This window comes from Rana temporaria, chromosome 1, assembly GCF_905171775.1.
Source record: "Rana temporaria chromosome 1, aRanTem1.1, whole genome shotgun sequence".
NCBI lineage: Eukaryota > Metazoa > Chordata > Amphibia > Anura > Ranidae > Rana > Rana temporaria.
The window spans coordinates 469,798,027-469,820,556 of record NC_053489.1 but is presented as its reverse complement, the minus strand read 5'-3'; the positions used below and the strand labels follow the sequence as shown (position 1 = coordinate 469,820,556).

The 22,530-nt window shown below is 39.9% G+C and overlaps 1 protein-coding gene across 32 annotated transcripts in view; it reads left to right on the top strand.

The window, feature by feature from the left end:
* ANK2 (ankyrin 2) overlaps positions 1 to 22,530 on the top strand; it is a 711,894-nt gene that overhangs the window by 564,465 nt on the left and 124,899 nt on the right. For 29 of the 32 annotated variants that reach the window (XM_040328781.1, XM_040328751.1, XM_040328698.1 and 26 more), the window contains 3 exons: positions 11,713 to 11,811; positions 19,969 to 20,041; positions 21,613 to 21,669. In XM_040328781.1, the coding sequence (XP_040184715.1) occupies positions 11,713 to 11,811; positions 19,969 to 20,041; positions 21,613 to 21,669 (229 nt within the window). The remainder of the gene's footprint in view (positions 1 to 11,712; positions 11,812 to 19,968; positions 20,042 to 21,612; positions 21,670 to 22,530) is intronic. The other 3 variants (XM_040328814.1, XM_040328786.1, XM_040328760.1) reach the window with 1 other exon arrangement.

Below are 22,530 nucleotides of genomic sequence, written 5' to 3'. Positions count from 1 at the left end.
ATTTACGGCGCCTGCGCAGTCAGCTCTACACGGCAGGCGCAGGCGCCGTATAGCGCCGTAAGCAGCCGAGAGTCACGTCAGCTATTTCCGGAAGGTGTGACGTGCTATCCAAGCCCGTCAATCAACTGCGCTTTACTTAGGAACGCCCATTAACCGACGGATTCCCCGCTCGAGCCAGAGCAGACATACGGATAAAACGATAAGTACAAAAAAAAGAAAAAAAAATCCAGCATACTGCAGATGTCAGCAGTATGCTGGATATAGTGACAGAAAGTGGATTTTAGGGTGAACCACCGCTTTAAGGAAGGTCCTTGCTGTTAATGCGGGATATCAATTTTCTAGTTGAGCTGCTGCAATGATCTGCATTAGAATACATGTAAACAGGAAGTAGCTGGATTAACAGGACTAAGATGCAAAAATGTATGAAAAAAATTTAAATATATTATTTAAAACAATTATGGCATTTGCTTATGATACATAGTACTTTAGCAAACTTAATTTCATTCATTCAGGCTTCAGGTTTAAAGTAAACCTAAACCCTACTGCATAATAAGAAACATCCAAGTATTTTTTTTTTTTTTGCATTTTTTAATACCAGTGCTGTTCATTTCTTCTAGCCTTGTTGCAACCTCTTTTTGTTATCTCATTCTCCACCACTGCCTGCTCCTCATTACTCTAAACCAATTTTTGATGGTAACAATAGCGGAACATGCCTGTGCAATGCGTGTTGGCATGGTCGCTTGTAGTCTCCACCATGAATATACAGTATTTCACAAAAGTGAGTACACCTCTCACATTTTTGTAAATATTTTAGTATATCTTTGACAACACTGAATAAATTACACTTTGCTATAATGTAAAGTAGTGAGTGTACAGCTTGTATAACAGTGTAAATTAGCTGTCCCCTCAAAATAACTCAACACACAGCCATTAATGTCTAAACTGCTGGCAACAAAAGTGAGTACACCCGTAAATGAAAATGTCCAAATTGTGCCCAATTAGCCATTTTCTCTCCCCGGTGTCATGTGAATCGTTAGTGTTACAGGTGTGAATGGGGAGCAGGTGTGTTAAATTTGGTGGTATCGCTCTCATTTTCTCATACTGGTCACTAGAAGTTCAACGTGGCACCTCATGGTAAAGAACTCTCTGAGAATCTGAAAAAAAGAAATGTTGCTCTACATAAAGATGGCCTAGGCTATAAGAAGATTGCCAAGACCCTGAAACTGAGCTGCAGCACTGTGGCCAAGACCATACAGCGGTTTAACAGGACAGGTTCCACTCAGAACAGGCCTCGCCATGGTCGACCAAAGAAGTTGATTGCACATGCTCAGCGTCATATCCAGGGGTTGTTTTTGGGAAATAGACATATGAGTGCTGTCAGCATTGCTGCAGAGGTTGAAAGGGTGGGAGTGATCAGACCATACGCCACACACTGCATCAAATTGGTCTGAATGGCTGTCGTCCAAAAGCAAGCCTCTTCTAAAGATGATGCGCAAGAAAGCCCACAAACAGTTTTCTGAAGACAAGCAGACTAAGGGCATGGATTACTGGAACCATGTCCTGTGGTTTGATGAGACCAAGATAAACTTAGTTCTAGTTAGTAACTTGGTTCATATGGTTTCAAGTGTGTGTGTGTGTGGTGGCAAGCAGGTGAGGAGTGTAAAGACAAGTGTGTCTTGCCTACAGTCAAGCATTGTGGGGATAGTGTCATGGTCTGGGGCTGCATGAGTGCTGTCGACACTGGGGGACTACAGTTCATTGAGGGAACCATGAATGCCAACATGTAATGTGACATACTGAAGCAGAGCATGATCCCCCTCCCTTCGGAGACTGGGCCCCAGGGCAGTATTCCAACATGATAACGACCCCAAACACACCTCCAAGATGACCACTGCTAAAGAAGCTGAGTGTAAAGGTGATGGACTGGCCAAGCATGTCTCCAGACCTAAACACTATTGATCATCTGTGGGGCATCCTCAAACAGAAGGTGGAAAAGTGAAAGGTCTGTAACATCCACCAACTCCGCGATGTCGTCATGGAGGAGTGGAAGAGGACTCCAGTGGCAACCTGTGATGCTTTGGTGAACTCCATGCTCAAGAGGGTTAAGGCAGTGCTGGAAAATAATGAAGGCCACACAAAATATTGACACTTTGGGCCCAATTTGGACATTTTCAATTAGGGGTGTACTCACTTTTGTTGCCAGTGGTTCAGGTATTAATGGCTGTGTGTTGAGTTATTTTGAGGGGACAGCAAATTTACACTGTTATACAAGCTGTACACTCGCTACTTTACATTGTAGCAAAGTGTCATTTCTTTAGTGTTGTCACATGAAAAGATATAATAAAACATTTACAAAAATGTGAGGGGTGTACTCACTTGAGATACTATATGTTAAAGGTTGACAATGCAAAATCACACCTGGGAAACAGTTATCACCCCATAAGAGGAAGTACCTAAGCAAGGACCTTCTGTGCAAAATTCCATGGACACTGGAGACTTGATTTTCTGAGAATCCTAAGCCTGTGGTTTTTCACAACCCTGTAAGTCAGTCTCTTTAACCACTTACCCCCCGGACCATATTGCTGCCCAAAGACCAGAGTACTTTTTGCGATTCGGGACTGCGTCGCCTTAACAGACAATTGCGCGGTCGTGCGACGTGGCTCCCAAACAAAATTGGCGTCCTTTTTTTCCCACAAATAGAGCTTTCTTTTGGTGGTATTTGATCACCTCTGCGTTTTTTATTTTTTGCGCTATAAACAAAAATAGAACGACAATTTTGAAAAAAATGAATATTTTTTACTTTTTGCTGTAATAAATATCCCCCAAAAATATATAAAAAAACTTTTTTTTTCCTCAGTTTAGGCCGATACGTATTCTTCTACATATTTTTCATAAAAAAAATCGCAATAAGCGTTTATTGATTGGTTTGCGCAAAAGTTATAGCGTTTACAAAATAGGGGGTATTTTTATGGCATTTTTATTAATATTTTTTTTTACTAGTAATGGCGGCGATCAGAGATTTTTTTTTCGGTATTGCGACATTATGGCGGACACTTCGGACATTTTTGACACATTTTTGGGACCATTGGCATTTTTATAGCGATCAGTGCTATAAAAATGCATTAGATTACTATAAAAATGCCACTGGCAGTGAAGGGGTTAACACTAGGGGGCGGGGAAGGGGTTAAGTATGCCTGGGTGTGTTCTTACTGTGGGGGGGGGGGGGGGGGGGGCCTCACTAGGGGAAACACTGATCTTCTGTTCATACATTGTATGAACAGAAAATCAGCATTTCCCCTGCTGACAGGAACGAGAGCTGTGTGTTTACACACACAGCTCCCGTTCCCCGCTCTGTACCGAGCGATCGCATGTGCCCGGCGGCGATCGCGCCCGCCGGGCACACGCACGGGAGTCGGGGGCGAGCGGGGGGCGCGCGCGTGCCTCCGGCGGCGCGCGTGCGCCCCTAGTGGCGGCTAAAAGGCAGGACGTCATATTACGTGCTCTCGCCTAGGAGAGCCACCTTGTGGACGTATTATGACGGTGCGGCGACGGCAAATGGTTAAGTTGCCCAAGTATATATTAAAAAAACAGCAAAACCACTGGCGCTAAAAATGGTAGTATAGATGAAAATAATGAATGGTGATTACCAAATATCTCCTAGGAGAGTGTAAATGAGAGAGACCAGAGCCGCCGGAAAAAAATCATACCCGGAAGTACTGATTAAACACAGAAAAAAGCACTAAAACCAGCGCTCATGGCTCTCAAACACAAATAAACTCAATACCAAAAAGTGTAAAGTAAGTTCATTTATTGGTGACAATAGCATATACTGGATCCAATCATGAGTGGATAATAGTCCAAATGGTGAATGCAGTTAAAAATATAAATAAATATAAAATAAGCAGCAATGTACAGCAATCAATATATATATACGTATGACCTTTCAGCAGGATGTTTTTGCTGCTCCTGCTGCACTCTCCCACAATGTTGTGAAGCATACAATGACGTGTGATCTTGGGGGATTTTTTTCTCAGTGATTGTGGCAATTGTAGTGAGATACTACCAGTCCAAAATTTTTATCAGCCCACTTTTATTCAACATGAAAGTAAAAGTAAACTTGCCTATCCCATGGACTAGCCTAGTCTTCTTGACTCTCCCAATCCTCCAGACTCACCTAGCTATCTAACAGAACAAAATAAGTTTGCGCTATCTAAATGGTGAGCAGCTACAAAAACCAGTAGATAAATGGAAAGTGACAAACAAAACATATAAATTGTAGCGCTGAATAATGACTAAATAATATAGAAACTATGTATCTTAATGAAAAAACAGGATATAAACCATGAACAAAAGTCACCAGGTGAATAATGTGCAATCAAAATTAATTCGATATATATCAGATGTGAAAGTCCAACAAAATTGTGTCTAAACTGGGTGAGGCTTAATTGGTATATTCGACTAGGTAAATGATTCCTGGATGAGAAAAAAACATATGATATTTCCACACTTAAACGTGATGCACATTTGTGAAAAGACCGCCACCGAAATCACAGAGGCTTACCGGAAGTGTTGAACCCTAAAAAGCATACGCTCAGAGGGTCAACAAAGCTTGATATAATCAATGGATGTATCAATACAAGACCAGATCTTCAAAGGCAATGAATAGCAAGTCCACTAATCGAATGGAGAAGATGTATGATGCTAAAAATATAACTAGTCATTGGGGAGCGGCAATAGTTTATAAGACGTCATAGGACATTACAACTTCACTATGAATGGCCACAACGGTCCTCAGACAGTCCAGCCTTCTGATTGTTCCAGGATTTTTTTTTTGTGTTGGGCAGCTTATGAACGTCTTGTCTTGAATCGGGTTTGGTAATTCCTGAAGAGGTCTAGTGATGAGTCCTGGCTTTGTGCAGGTTGGAGGAGGCACAGCAATGATCAGCACACTCCACACACAGCACTGTGAATGAAATGTATCGTCCCCAGGAACAGCTCAGCCCTTTTCCAAGCCTAGCTATCTTGATTCTCCCAGTCCTATGTATACATAATCTCTCCTCCAGCATGAAGGACTGTTTCTCAGGTAGAGCATGTCTGTCTCCCAAATGGAGAACATACCTGTCTCCTGAAGGGAATAATGAGCTATGGCCAGGCCTCACTTATACTAAGTGTTCACCCCTGCAAACTCACACATCCTGCAGGTCTCCACTAAGACCTGGACAGTGCATATTTATAGCACTGTTCACTGTATAAATGTGAATGGTCCCAAAAATGTGTCAAAAGTGTCCGATGTGTCCGCCATAATGTCACAGCCCCAATAAAAATCTCAGATCGCCGCCATTACTAGTAAAAAAAAAAAATTTAAACAATCATAATTATGTCCCTTATTTTATAGGCGCTATAACTTTTGTGCAAACCAGTCACTATACGCTTATTGCAATTTTTTTTTTTTACCAAAAATATGTAGAAGAATATGTATCGGCCTAAGCTGAGAAAAAACTTTTTTTTTTTTTTTTTTTAAATTGGATATTTATTACAGCAAAAAGTTAAAAAATATTGTGTTTTTTTTCAAAATTGTCGCTCTTTTTTTGTTTATAGCACAAAAAATAAAAACCGCACAGGCGTTCAAAACCACCAAAAGAAAGCTCTATTTGTGGGAAAAAAAGGTCATCAATTTTGTTTGGGAGCCACGTCGCACGACCGCGCAATTGTCAGTTAAAGCAGCGCAGTTCCGGAAGCTGAAATTTCGCCCGGGCAGGAGGGGGCTATATGTGCCCAGTAAGCAAGTGGTAAAACTGAATGGGTTTTCTGGTTTTAGTGCAGGTACACTCTGTACTGGATGGCATTAGCCGTTTACAAAATTATATATATATATATATATATATATATATATATATATATATATATATATATATATATATATATATATATATATATATATAAAATATATTGTCAAAAGTATTGGGACACCTGCCTTTCCACTCACATGAACTTTAACGGCATCCCATTGTTAGTCCATAGAGTTCAATATTGACTTGGCCCACCCTTTGCAGCTATAACAGCTTCAACTCTTCGAAGAATGCTGTCCACAAGGTTTGGGAGTGTGTCTATGGGAATGTTTGACCATTCTTCCGGAAGCGCATTTGTGAAGTCAGGCACTGATGTTGTCACAAAATATTCCAACTGCACACCTTCCAGGAAAATGGCCAATAAGTAAAAGGGTGCTGAAACGATCACCAGCTGGGAACCGGAAAGCAAATCATGTACACATATTCGCCAGCACACCAAGGATCATTGAAAAAACGTCCAAAAATTTAATGCATAATAGCGATCCAAAAAGCAACGTTTCGAGGTCACGCAGGACCTCTTTGTCAGGCAAAAGATACAAACACAATGCAGTACACAAATATATATAGAAAGCTGTCACCAATCAAACCATGTGAAAAAAAAAAAACCCACCCATCCCAATCACCTCCTCCCCCTCCCCTCCCCCCAATCAGGAACCTTCATTGATTAAATTATGCAAGTACCTGCTAGTAACCAGCTGCTTGTGGATTATCATCAGGAAAAAGCAGCCTGGGGTGCCGACAACCTACCCCCGCTGTACTCACGATCGCAGTGGCGATCGCACAACTGTGTCACACATTGCTAGTGAGATAAATCAATCACATCACATGTAACAGGGCTGAAGGTGTCGACAGTATACCCCCCCGCTGTGTCTGCGATCGTATTCACGATCGCACAGCTGATACCCACATAATACAATAAGGATTGCCAACCGCCAATCATATCTTACCACGCATCCCGCGCAAGCGCACAGGATGCGGGAAGACATCTCGGAAGACGCCGATGTGCGGCCGCTGCCGATTTTTTGTATAACGAATTTCCTCGTACGCCTGTTATATATGGGTTGCCCAAGATCCATAAGGGCATCACGCCCCTTAAATTTCGGCCCATAGTCTCCGGTACTGGTTCTGTTACCCAGCCATTGGCCCAGGTTATGGATTACTATCTACAACCGTTAGTCAAGGATCTACCAGCATACATCCGGGACACGGGTGATTTCCTTGACAAACTTGGTCCCTCCGCTACGTTCGAGGACGGTTGGAAGCTTGCCACAATGGACATTTCATCACTGTATACCTGTATACCCAATGAAGCTGGTCTTCAGGCTGTTGAACATTTCCTGACCAAACGAGGTTCCCACGGGTTACCAAGTGCTTTTATTATTGAATGCCTCAAATTTATTTTGGTGAATAATCATTTTAGATTTGAAGGAATGATGTACACACAGATTAGAGGGACAGCTATGGGGAGCTCCACAGCTCCCTCTTTTGCTAACCTGTTTGTGGGCTATCTGGAAGAGGTGTATATTTATCTATCCCCTTTGTTTCATCGATATGTCAAAAAATGGATGAGATATATAGACGATGTCTTTTTTATATGGACGGGGACTGAGACGGACTTTGTAAGATTTGTGGAGTATATTAATAGTGTTTTCCCAGGGATTGTGTTTAACCCAGAAATTTCGGGTGAATGTATTCCGTTCCTTGATGTACTTATCACTATCACTGGTGGTGTTATGACCACATCTCTATACACTAAACCTACTGACAGAAATACTCTATTACATTTCCAGAGTGCACATCCTACACATTTGCGCCATAATTTGCCGATTTCACAGTTTGCACGTGTCTTACGGATCTGCTCAGACGAGCATGATAAAAAGAAGGAACTTGACATCATGTACCAGAAATTCCTTGAACGGGGTTATCCCAAATTAGTTTTGGATAAGGCTCTGGATAAGGCACTAGCGGGTAGTAACAAAAAAACGCAATCTGAAAATATTGCAGTCAGATAGATCTTTGGGTCCTGAAATCAAGACCAAACCAATGATGGCGTACAAACGCGGTAAGACGTTACGAGATCACCTAGTACAGGCTGACCCACGACACAAGTACGCTAAGACCGCAACTAAAATATCCCATAAAACCGGGTGTTTTAGATGCTATAACTGTAATGTATGCAACTCCCTTATTTGTGGGGAATATTTTTCACATCCGCATATGGGAGGTCGCTATCCCATACGCGAATATTTTAATTGCAACACCGACTTTTGTGTCTATATTTTGAAATGTCCCTGTACATTAGTATACGTTGGGAAGACTATTGGCCCATTTAAGAAGCGTTTCCAAAAACATAGAAGCGACATTAGGATAGCTTTGACTAAAACCGCCAAGGGGGAACAGGTAGATCTGAACAAACCTGTGGCTTTACATTTTGTGACAGTCAAACACCAGGTCCACGAACTTCGTGGCATGGTTATTGAACATGTTAAAGCACCCTATAGGGGTGGCGATCGTAATCGATCACTACTCCGCCGTGAGGCGTATTGGATACACACGTTGGGGACAGTACAACCTGGTGGGTTGAACACCAATTTGTCTCTGACGTGCTTCATTGATGATCGCTGATGGGTCGCTCTGTCTTCCATTAGGCTCCCCTATGTGGTGCCTTTTGGCCCTTTATTAGGTTTATTCGTTTAGTGTTCTTTTTTGCTCGAATCGCATACCGTTCTCATGTATGCACTAATCATACTGGATTTAAATGCTAGTTTTAGCTTTGCCATTGTTCATTATGAATGACACCCCATATGGTATTGTTTATACCATTGATTTTTTTTCAAGCCCCTGTGGGCTTCTTTTGAATTGTATATTTTTGTTTTCCTTTTTCATGTTGACAATGTAGACATTGTGCATTCTGCCATGTATGGACGATGACCCCATCAACTTAGACCTTTGGCAGGTCTTGATAGGGTGTACATTGATATAGCTCGCTGTAGCAACCATTTGTCTGTTGGTGTTTTCACCCGGATTGTTAGCTCTCTGCATAGTGTCTACATGTCACATCTTTTACTTTTTAGTCTGCTCATCCTGGCTACTTTTCACTTTTTTGTCTTTTGTTATTTGTTTTCTTTCTTCTTCTTTTTATTTTTCTTGTATTTTTAACATTTTTCCCCCCCCTATTTTTTTTTTTTTAGCGTTTTTTTACCGTTTTTTTTATCATTATTATTATTATTTTTTTTCTTTTTTTCTTTTTTCTTTTTTTTCTTTTTTTCATTTTTATTTATGTATGCCTGTTTATCTGTATGTATGCTCATCAGCGTTTATTCTTTCTAATCTTTTTTCTTTTTTCCTACTTTTTTACTGTCTTTCCGCTGCGCTTTTAAGCTGGGGTGAGCGCACCATACTTCCTCTATTTCGTAACTCTCCTTGGCCCCTTTAGCCATGTGACAGCGGCTTACTTTCCAAGCCTCGCTGTCACATCTGCCTTGAGTGATGGGTTGGGCCGATGTGCGGCGTCCTGACGTCATTGTTTCCATGGCGGCAGCGGCCGCACATCGGCGTCTTCCGAGATGTCTTCCCACATCCTGTGCGCTTGCGCGGGATGCGTGGTAAGATATGATTGGCGGTTGGCAATCCTTATTGTATTATGTGGGGTATCAGCTGTGCGATCGTGACTACGATCGCAGACACAGCGGGGGGGGTATACTGTCGACACCTTCAGCCCTGTTACATGTGATGTGATTGATTTATCTCACTAGCAATGTGTGACACAGTTGTGCGATCGCCACTGCGATCGTGAGTACAGCGGGGGTAGGTTGTCGGCACCCCAGGCTGCTTTTTCCTGATGATAATCCACAAGCAGCTGGTTACTAGCAGGTACTTGCATAATTTAATCAATGAAGGTTCCTGATTGGGGGGGAGGGGAGGGGGAGGAGGTGATTGGGATGGGTGGGTTTTATTTTTTCACATGGTTTGATTGGTGACAGCTTTCTATATATATTTGTGTACTGCATTGTGTTTGTATCTTTTGCCTGACGAAGAGGTCCTGCGTGACCTCGAAACGTTGCTTTTTGGATCGCTATTATGCATTAAATTTTTGGACGTTTTTTCAATGATCCTTGGTGTGCTGGCGAATATGTGTACATGACAGGCACTGATGTTGGACGAGAAGACCTGGCTCACAGTTTCTGCTCTAATTCATCCCAAAGGTCTTCTAGACGTTGAGGTCAGGACCCCAAACTCGCTTGTCCGTGTTTTTATGGACCTTGCTTGGAACAGGAAGGAGCCATGCCCAAACTGTTCCCACAAAGTTGGGAGCATAAAATTGTCCAAAATGTCTTGGTTTGCTGACACCTTAAGAGTTTCCTTCACTGGAACTAAGGGCCCAAGCCCAACCCCTGAACAAAAAAACCCACATCATAATCCCCCCTCCACCAAATGATTTGGACCAGTGCACAAAGCAAGGTCCATAAAGACATAGATGAGTGAGTTTGGGGTGAAGGAACTTGACTGGCCTGCACAGAGTCCTGACCTCAACCCAATAGAACATCTTTGGGATGAATTAGAGAATAGACTGCGAGCCAGGCCTTCTCGTCTAACATCAGTGCCAGACCTCACCAATGCGCTTCTGGAAGAATGGTCAAACATTCCCATAGACACGCTCCTAAACCTTGTGGATAACCTTCCCAGAAGAGTTAAAACTGTTTTAGCTGCAAAGAGTGGGCCAACTCAATTTTGAACCCTACGAACTAATGCCGCGTACACACGATAAGAAAATCGGACGACAGATTTACTAGTCGCAAGTAGAAATTGAATAGGTTGCTAAATTCTCGTACGACAGAAAAAAAAATCCGAAGTGATGTCATGTGTTGTAATGTATTTGTGTTGTATTTTCGGACAACAACTGTACTGACCAAATGAAAATCGTCCGATCTGGTATCGTACGAGGAAAATTTTCGCGCATGTCCGATAAAATAATATCGGATGAACTGTCATGATCAGGTCACGGAAGCCCTGTACTAACGATCCGATTATCGGACGATTCTTCCTCGGACTACATTTTTCGTACAATATTCGGATCGTGTGTACGTGGCATAAGACTGGGATGCCATTAACGTTCATGTAAAGGCAGGCGTCCCAATACTTTTGATAATCTAGTGTATATATGTATATAATATTTATTTTTTCTGCCTGGACATGTTTTTTATGCTGTGTGAAAATGACACATTCATCTGTAAAATATTTTAAACTGGCGAGAGAATAAATGTCAGGTTCTTCTTGAGCATATATTTTACGACCCTACGGTGTCAGTTATTTGTAGACAGTAGACTAAGAATTTCCTCTTTGGAAATTACTCGTACTTCTCCTAAATGACTGTCAGATGTGTTTATGTAGCTTTATTTTTCTTAAGGGAGCACTGAATTCAAATGAATCCAAGCTTTACCGTCTGTTCGCTTCCCTTGTTAAAACGGACAGTGCGATCCATTTCATATAACTGTTTCTTAGAAAACATGTTTTAAAAATACTAAATGGAACTCTATTTCAGAAACATCAGGGCAGCTAATCCTGCATTTGGAAGCATCTTAAGTAGGTAGCTTTTAAGGAAAATGGTGCTAGTGTGTGACAGCCTTAAAGCAGACAGAACATTTTTATGCAGAGAAGCTGGCAGATGTCAGTGTGTTGTGTTGCTATGGGGATTGAAGCTGCACAGAAAGACTTCAGAAGTGAATTACAGATTTGTGAAGCGCCTTTTCCTGTGTTTGGTGCCTTGTTCTGGATGGGAAGGCTGGCTCCCTTGCTGTACTGTATGTAATTTTATTTGCTTACAGTTTTATCACTCTTTCCCTTACTCCTTCCTCCCCTGCAGAATGGTAACACTGCACTTGCGATTGCCAGGCGACTGGGATACATCTCTGTGGTGGACACATTGAAGGTTGTCACTGAGGAAATCATCACAACTACCACTGTGAGTGCCTTTTTACGTTCAGTTTTATTTGATAAAATAGAAAACTTATAACGGACAGTGCATGCATTATAGCTTTCAGAACTGAACCTATTCAATATGAAATGTTTCTGTTTATTGTGACTCACAGCATACACTCTTACAGTTCATATACATTGCTAGAGTATACATGTATACTCTACACACAAGAATGCTCTTACACACGGGAATTTGATTAGGTACCTTTAAAATTTCTTATCGGAACACATGTATTGATTTAATAAATAGTGTAAAGCCTCATACACACGATCGGATTTTCCGCATACAAAGCGTAGGACTTTTGTCCAAAGGGCGTTGGCTTGCATACAAACGGCACAAAATTGTTGGCCAATAAACACAAAACTACATGGTTTTTCCATCTCTTTAGTGCCATAATGTCTAATGTTGTGTTTGGTGGGCATTGCTTCCGAGCATGCGTGTTTGTACTTTGGACTTTTGTACACACGATCGGAAAATCCGACAACACACAATTGTTTGTCGGAAAACGTTAAAGCATGCTATCCAATATTTGTCCGCGGAAAATCCGACAACAATTGTCTGATGGAGCATACAAACGGTTGGATTTTTTGACAAAAGCCTGTCATCACACAATTCCCGTCGGAAATCCGATCATGTGTACGAGGCTTTATTGTCTGACTTCATTAAAGCACATTATGATTGGTTTCTGTAGGTTTCTGCAGACTGCACTTAGCTCTTAGCTGCTTATGTTGTTTATGAATTTAAAATCCTTATGTTTGTAGTATACAGTATTCCCATTAACATATGTGTATTAAATAAAACCAGTAAAGGTAGAACTATGGTAGCTTCTGTTACTGACCTGACTTTGAGTGGTACAATCCTTGAGGCAGATTTTGATCTTTGCTTCACTGCCTAAAAAGTCACAGACTTGGAACAAGCATCCAGTAAAGTTGGGAAAGTCTAAAATGTCCTCTTCTGTGCTTGTCTCAAGTCAGTGACTACCTACAGTCACCAGGCCAGGAAAAGGATACCCAATTCAGAGCCTGCGTCTTTAGGAGAATGCTCAGCAATGTCAGCTCCCATCTTTCTATCCCCTCAGGTTTCCTTAAAAAGGTGTTACCATGATTTGGCATGCACCATATTTTACCTATTAATCTAATGACACACTAATACCTTTGTTCCATTTACTGATGAACAAGTTATAAAAAAAATATTAAAGTTAACCTTTCACAAAGCTGAGCTATTCAAACTGAGACCTAAAGAAACATGCTATACAAGGTATATGCAAATCCTCACTTTTCTTTTAAAAGTCAGGTTTAGGCCCACCCCCTATCATCTACTGAGCCTGCTTGTCAATCAATGCGTCCACATCACACTAGAGCACCAATAAGAAAGAGGTGGAATGAGCGGGGTCAAGCTTTTCGTATTGTTCCACTGCCTATAATGCTGGAGCTACAAATGGTTTTGACCTCTACTTATGCATTTCTTCATCATACGCTCACTTTGCATTTCTTATGCCTCGTACACACGACTGTTTTTTCCGTCGGATAAAAAACCAACGGTTTTCCCATCGAAATTCCTCTCAATACTGCCTTGCATACACACGGTCACACAAAAGTCCGGTGAACTTTTGACTGCCAAGAACGTGGTGACGTAAAAGACTACAGTGAGCTGACAAAATGAAGTTCTATGCTTCCAAGCATGTGTCAAATTGTTTCCGAGCATGCACATTTTTTTCCCGTCGGAAAAGCATACAGACGAACGGTTTTCCCGGCAGGATTTTTTCCTGATGGGAAAAAAGAGATCATGCTCTCTTTTTTTGTCTGGCAGAAACTACGATGGAGCATACACACGGCCGCGAAAACCGGTCGTGTGTACGAGGCATTTGAGTTGCTAATTTCTACCACATATTGCACTTAGTTGTATTGAAAAAATAGAGACAACGTTTAACCCCCTCACTACGCAAAATTTGTTCCTATGCACTGCAAATAAACAGACACAGAACACAATTTGGGGGTTATGTAAAACTTTATATCTTTTTATGTTGTTGGCGTCCTGCCTCCACATATCACTTTATTTTATTTTGGGATCAGGGTTGATAATAAGGATAAGGAGTATATTAGTTCTAAATCTCACACTTTTGTGCTTCGCTTCTTGTAGACCTTAGAAAATTACGACAAATCTATTGTAATGTTTTTAAGAGTGTTAAATTAGGTTATGGTATTACAAACATAATACAATGCTTAATGAGCTTTTACAATTCTGAATACTACTTAGTTAAAAGGGGTTAAATTGCCTCTGAATGAGAAAAAACGCAGTTGTGGCAGCCAGTTTGTTAAGAAGGATGCCATTAATTTGTTGATAATCAGCAGTATGTTAAATTAGCAACAGATAAAAAACAGACTTCTATCACATGATTCATTGCGTTGTGCAGTAATTGCAGATCTTTGTGTGTTAGCCAGCCATATAATAATCTTTCTTTACGTCTCTGCTCCATGAACTGAACATGTAGAAAATTACAGCTCAGTTAGTTGCTGGATAACTACAGATGCCAACAGAATGACATCTGTAGGTCAACATTGAATGACCATACAGTGGTATCACTTAAGTAGATCTGCAGGAAAGGTACAAAAAAACTGCTGAAATTCTGCTTGTTGTTTAGTACTACTTTCAACTGTGATGGAAAAAAAAAAAAAAGAGCTTTACCTCTTTTCCTTAGCTACACAACTGGACCTACTCACTATTGACATACCCAGACATACAGTCAGCACCTAAGAGTAGAGCAACCTTGACAAATGCAGCACACTAACCTATATTTGGGAATATATATTAATACTAACCAAGCCTGCAATTGTAATATTCATTTAAAGATATACAATGTGAATAATTTGCAGTAAGTTTTGTGGTTCTACTAAACTAGAAATTATGCAGAATGCCGCCTGCTTAAGCTGGCAGCAGCCACACATAGTCCCAGATGAGTCAACTTTCCTAACAAAAGCTAGAATTGTTGCATTGTTCTTCCTGGTCTGTGTGCAAAACTCAATCACACTTCATCTATAGATACAACCAGAACCTGAGTAAGGCCCCGTACACACGTCTGAGGAACTCGACGTGCCAAACACATCGAGTTCCTCGTCGAGTTCAGTGTTGAAGCCGTCGAGAATCTCGGCGGGCCGACTTTCCTCATTGAACAACGAGGAAATAGAGAACATGTTCTCTATTTGGCCCGACGAGTTCCTCGTTGGCTTCCTCGCTGAAAAGTGTACACATGACGAGTTTCTCGGTAGAATCCAGCTCCGATCGAGTTTCTGGCTGAATTCTGCCGAGAAACTCGGTCGTGTGTACGGGGCCTCAGAGTGAAAAAGCATTCTTGGGTGATGTAGTACAATGACCTGTATTTGTGCATGTTACCAGAGTTTGCCACAGATCACGAAACAGTAGCATTTATGTATTGCTTCAAAATCTGTATATGTTCGGATGAGTACTGCTGCCTTGGTAAAACAGTAGTAATGGAAGATGAGCATTCCATGGAAGCTGAAATGGCTTATGACAGAATAAAAAGAAGTCGGCAGATTGCCAATTTTCACAGCATTTTTACGGAAGACCATGGCATCAACACTGCATAATTTTATGGCTGTCAAAACCTTGGTTTGTTCCTTTACATAAACTGACTAAAATTCACCGCCAATCTAACTTTTCCAAGTTTCCTGCTTGCTTCCCAGGCATGTTGTGCATTTATACAAGCCACAAACTGAGGTTCTTGTCTAATCCCAGTACCCACCCTCTCCTCCTCTGCACCAACTTCAGTGCTGCCCACCTGCCGGCTGTTATATCTATCTATCTTTGTCTATAAAAATCTGTCACAGATTTAGTGAAAAGACACAAACACATTTTAACTCATCAACAGCTCAAGAAACCCCTGCATTGTTGAAATAGTTTATGTTTAATTTACACACAATTGTTATTCTGATATACAGTGTATAATCTATTGAGATTAAAGGCTAAATTCACCTTTTGGGAAAATAAATGCACCCATTTTTGCAGGATTTTTTTCCCCTGCAGAAGCCTGAAAAGCATTGCAGTGGATCACGGTGCAATGTCAGGTGCCTGCAGACAAGCCCTATAGCTTTCAGCCCATTCCTCTGTACGGGCAGACAATTTGAAAGCTGCAGGACTTGTAAATGAACTACCAGTGTGCACATTAACACCCTTGCAGTTCATTCAAAACTACAAGCTATCTTCCACAGAAGAGACAGGACTTGTAGTTCTCTCATTCACAAAGAGAGAGCCCGCACAGCCGCGCTGTTTTCAAAATGTGACAGCGGGTATGGGAGGGGATCCCCTGCCTGTTGTCATGGGTGATTTGGGGCGGTGAGGAGTACTTATAATGGAGCATTACACATTATACTGTAAATATGGATGTAATGTATAACATGCTCCAGAATGTGAACTTATCCTTTACATTTTAAAGCTTAGATGCATCTTTGTTTACAAGACGCAGTGCTACAAAGGAGAAGAACATTGCAGAGTGAAAATTGCTAAAAAAAAATTATTGTTTAACAAGTTATTTCCTTTAAAATAAACTAGTTGCAATGATATGGGCATTCACATATTTAAACATTCTTAGCAAGCACAAATTGCTTTAAAATAAGTATTCAGAGCATTAGAGAATGGATATTGCTTTTTAGCCAATTATGATAAATTTAGTTTGGAACATTAACCCTTCATATGTTTATCAATCCTTCCCATTACAAGTTCAATAATTATCCTTTATGCATATTTAATATTATAATATAGTAAATTATTTTTCTTGTTTAACTTTACAAGTTAGTTCCTTTAAAATAAACTAGAAGCAACAATTTGGGCATTCACATATTTAAACATTCTTAGCAAGCAAAAAATAGCTTTAAAACAAGTATTCACTCAGCCTACAGGGGAAATGAACACTTGGTACATAGAAACCACCTGCCTAGTTATGCTTAGTGTCCTCAAGAGAATGGATGTCTTCCTCCTATCTGCTGTAGTTTTTACTTTAATTAAAAGATTTCCAATCAATAACTTCTTGTAGATTCATAAGTAATTAAATCCTGGAAGTCTCTCGAGTTAGCCAAAAAGGTTTTCCAAGTTCATTTAGTATACTGGTGATCTCTGTTTGGTGGTCCTGTGGTCGGCAGTAAATACCCCTCTGTGGGCCATTTACAGAGAGCTCTACTATTCAGGTAAGCTCACCGCTTCCTGTCTCTATTGACTCACTTCTTGCGAGTAGCTTGCAGGCTGTATAGTATGCTATGGGCTTGAGGATTTTTATTTCCCTGTTTATGTACTATTATTAATACCAATCATCCTGTCATTGAGCACCCATTTTGTGAAGGAGTTAAAATTTCTCTTTTACTTTTGGGCTTGGCTTTTACTTTCCACTGCAAGCTGGCCATGTGGAGGAGTCTTCCTCTTAATTTTCTGTATCGGCAGGCTTGACTTTTGAGAATGGCAGGGGCATTTCAGATTTTGTAATCCGGTCCATGTTAAAAGCTTATCTTCTTCTTGCAAGATTTATAAAGGAATCTGGAAGACTTATTTGTCTCTTGGGGTTTCCCTGAGTGCCTTTTTGGGGGCTATGTATTTTATCAAGCCTCCAGGTAGGGATAAAATAACATATGGCCCATGGCAACTTCAAAGGTAAGGTGTCTTCCCTGTCCGTCCTCTTACTAAACATTCATTGATTTGCTATATCTGTTATAAAAGGGCTTGCATGCATTGCTCCCCCAGATAAGTCTTCACTCCACTAGATTTTAAATCTAGTACTGTCACTGTTACAAAGACCTCCTTTTGAACTTATTTGTGACATCTCCTTGATGTTACAGTGTTTTTTTTTTGGCCATCACTTCAGCCTGATTGGTTATCACTGTTCTTCTGTAGGGAGCTCCATATGATCTTATATAAAATAAGGTGGACCCTGGCTTGATTACCTCCTAGTGGGGTCATCCTGAGAACCGTGACCTAGTTCTATCATCCACCATCAGGAGCTCTGGGGAACACCAGTTAGTGCTTAGACTCTGCTCTTCAGGTAAGCCTGTGTCAGCAAGGGTGACTTGCTGCTACACTTATCCAACTGGTTGGTGGGTGCCTCTCTAGTTCAATACCTACTGGTCTCCGAGCCTAAGCCTGGACCATAACACTGGCCCTGGTTAATTCAAAGTAGATTTCTCTATTACTTCAATGTGGTGAAGAATATCAGTATTTATCTTTCTGACACTGCTTCCTTTAGGAAGAGTGATTCTATTTTTGACATCCCATTAAATCCTAAAAGAGTTTCTCCATTTTCCACTATATATAAAACTAGCTGAATACCCGGCGTTGCCCGGTCTTCCTATCTTAACCTTTTGGGGAGGAAAATCATAGTAATATAAATATACCCATCTTTTATATAAGGGTGTAGGTAAGGGTTAATTTAACTGTCATATATTTTTTTTGGCATATAAGTAATATGTGTACCAGGTATTATTGAAATATCTCCAGGCGTACAGAAGTTATGTGGGAACATACATTTCCCATTGATTTGCATGGGTCTTTAAACAAAAACCCCGACCCTCACAAATGGGGGTATTTAAGGGATAAATTAACTATCCTATAGTTTAAGTGGACATATAAGTAACATGTGACCAAGTGTTATCGAAATGTCTACAGCCGTTTGGAAGTTATGAAGTAACATGTATTTCCCATAGAGTTGAATGGGACTTTAAAGGAAAACCCCGACCATGGCAAATGGGGGTGGGTAAGGGTTAAACCACCTATCCTATGTTTGTTGCTGACATATAAGTAACATGTGTGCCAAGTTTCATGTTAATATCTTTAGCCGTTTGGACGTAATGCTGGAACATGTATTTCCCATAGAGTTGAATGGGACTTTAAAGAAAAACCCCTACCATGGCACATGGGGGTGGGTAAGGGTTAAACCACCTATCCTATGTTTGTTGCTGACATATAAGTAACATGTGTGCCAAGTTTCATGTTAATATCTTTAGCCGTTTGGACGTGATGCTGGAACATACATACACACACACGTTGAGTTTTATATATATAGATGGATTAGACAGGTTGTTGTGCTGGCCTTTGCATTGCTTCCTTTTCCTATCAAATTCCATGCCACTAAGGCATTGTGCCTAGTGTGCATTTCTTTTGTAGGTGGCAGTATAGCACTAGGTTGCTTAATTGTCATCAAACTGTGCCCCTTAATGGACTCAACAAGAAATATTTTACGGTGAGTAGCAAAATCCTGTTTTTATGCTTGTTAAGAACATGTGAATGCCACAATGTCCATAGCATGGCCTCTGGTTCACTATAAGCACTTCTGCTATGAATGTTGAGGATGATTTTACTCTGCAATGCCTGCAGCTACAGGCGTCAGTGAGAACTTTTTATATCCCATTTATTACTTCACACAATACATTGGTTGATGTTACATGCTTTATTGATGAAAAAGAGATTATTAAATAACACAAGTCAAGGTTGCTTTTGATGCCTGTTGTATAGCCCCTCTTGCTCCTTAAAAAAGCTTTCTATCAAGCAGGCAAGTAATGTGGACCTGTTTTTTGTAAATTAATAATGTGAAATGGGGACAAAGCAAAGTGTCTGGACATACTTTGCTTGTCTCAGTTGCAGCAGAATTTCAGTTATATGAGCTCATTTACTGCCAGTTAAAACCTGAATCCAGCATAATAAAAAAACAGTTAACATACAAAAAAAATGCAGCTGTTACCTGCAGAAAGTTCTCTCTGCTACTAGATGTTGCTGCCCTTCCAAGTCTTCTGCAGGAAGAATTCTTTGCAGTGTTTGTAATCCATTCCTGGCTGAGGAATGGGTGAGCTGGGCTTTAAGAATATATAAATACCTAAACAAACTAACTAACTTTGAATATTTAAAATCCACTTTCATAGATCACTTTGAATAAGTGAAAAGGTTCAATTTATGCAATTTCTCATGCAAAAAGTAAATATGATCAGTCCATGAAAGAATCATCTTTTATGATCATTAATTTGTTTTCTCTTGTTCATTTTGTGTAATGCATTATGAGATAAGATTTAGTTTATTACAGGATGCTTTACATTATAACATAGAAAAATGCATTCTCTTGCCATATATTGATGTTGGCCTTATTTTGTGCAGACTGTGACAGAGAAACACAAGTTAAATGTTCCAGAGACAATGACTGAGGTGCTGGATGTCTCTGATGAAGAAGGTACGTTTCAAAACTCATTGTCTACTGCTGCTACAGTCTAAATGTTATATAAATGTTTTTTGCTTGTAATCTAGAATTACCTAAAAGTAATTGCCTCTTAAATCCCCAAACTTTTGTTTGGAGATCTTGATATTTCCGCTAAGTTAAAGTACACCTGTTATTAGAGATATATAGGGTCTGTCATTGTTGGCCCGATTTTTTACTAGCTGACCAGTGACAGTGCACATGCATGTCAAAAAGTGTCAGATTTCTTATTTGTGTGTGTGTATTCTGGGTCAGTTACTGAATATAATAAAGTAAAAGGTTCAACAGGATAACCAGTATTTTTGAAAGGTGAAGTAAAAATGCCAGCTTACCTATTGCTGTCATGACAGTGGTACTTTGAGGGTTGACATGCTGCTGCCAATTCCTGCCAATAATTGCCATAATTCTCAATAATTTGTGTTTGTAGACACAAGAGAGGGAGGTCAGTTCAGCCATATACTCTTCCACCTGTCAAATACCTCATTGGAAGGTATTGGAGAGGTGTAGAGTATGTTAGAAGATGTAACGTTTGGATGAATCTGATTGCATTCAAGAATATCTGGAGTAGGGATAAAATTTCAACAGTAATGAAACTTATATGTAAGTATTCTTTTGTACGTTTCATAAGGAAGTAATAAAAAGGATTGCTATATTGGCATACACCAATGAGTTAAGTAGTAGCTTGCTATAAAGAGGATTATTATTAGCTGCTGTTGCTTAACATTTGATTCAGCTACATGATCAAGTAGGTGGTATGATGACTGTGAATATTGTTCCAGGAAGACTGATCAGTCAGTGGATGATGCAAAATGTAGTTGCGTCAACAAATGGCAGAAGCAGCAGTAAAGACAGGAATGATATTTGGAGTGCAAGAGTCAGAGAGGAAAAAAACTGCATTCTCTTAACAGCTTCATACTGTATTTGTGTAAGCTTTTTATTTTTGGATGCATTACTTACATTTAAAAAAAAATGTTTGGTGCCAGTTATTGGCCTGTAAGAATCTCAAATGTCCTGCAGAATTATACTGCATTTTGGTGTTTAACCAATAACTATTGACAACCCATACTATAGATGATATAAAGCATCTGGAAACCATTTTAGTCTTCAGAACAGTTAATTTTAGAATGACTAAATAATTATTATTAATACTAAATTAATCACTGGAGGTACCCTTTTTATAACATACAGGGGTATTAAATGTTCTGGTAATTGCTATTATTTTCCATTAAATGATGAGATTGTAACAGTCCACAGTTTTTCATGACATTATCACAAGCAACTAACATGCTTATCCTAAAACTATGGCAGCTATGCCATTATATAATGTTGTTATTTCACTGTATAGTTGTAAGTGCAAAGAACTTAGAAAGGTACACATGTGGAACTAGTTTATTTTCTTCTTGTATATTGTTATTTCTGCATTCACATTTCCCCAGATACTTCTTAAGAAACTCAGCATTGTATTTTGTGAGATACCCACCAGGGTCATTTATTATCATTATAAATCTGTTTCACATCTTTTATAATTTGAAATGTGCTCTGTGCAGCTTTTAAATTGTTTGCTGGTGAGCTCCTTTCTGATGAAGAGCTTCTTAGTGAGCAAGGTATTGGTGTATGCAGAGTATTGAGGAATGCTGTGATTTTGAGTACTTGCAGTGATTTTGACAGAATGTGTTGACTATTGCATTTTCTACTATTGCATTCTCAATATAACATGCACAGGAGATTAAAACCAATTAACCACTAACAATGGCAATGTGTGTAGTGGTGCCTAAAAAAGACTACTTGTCAAAAAGCATGCTGTAGAATAAACATAACATTTAATGTAATACCTCTGTTCATTGCCCCATACATTGTATTATTTATATTGTTAGCCTGTTTTTTTTTGTTAGTTATATTGTTAGCCTGATGGAAAAAATACACAAGTCCATCTAGTTCAACCAATAAAAAAGAAAAATTAATTATACAATCCTATATACACAATCCTATACCCATAGCCAATCCAGACAATTGCAATAAACCCTGCAAAGCATGATCCAATTTGCTCCAGCAGGGTAAAAAAATCTTTCCTGACCCCCCAATAGGCAATCGGATATTCCCTGGATCAACCTTACAGTGCCTTGAAAAAGTATTGACATTTTTCACATTTTGTCATAACCAAAAGCGTAAATGTTAGAATGGCCCAGTCAAAGTCCTGACCTAAATCCAATTGAGAATCTGTGTCAAGGCTTAAAAACTGCTATTCACAGACGCTCTCCATCCAATCTGACAGAGCTTGAGCTATTTTGCAAAGAAGAATGAGCAAAGCTGGTAAAGACATACCCAAAAAGACTTGAAGCTGTAATTGCAGAGAAATGTGCTTCTACTAGGTATTCAGATATTTATTTGGAAAACCATTTATAATTTTTCTTCCACTTCACAATTATGTGCCACTTTTTGTTTGTCTATCACATAAAATCCCACTA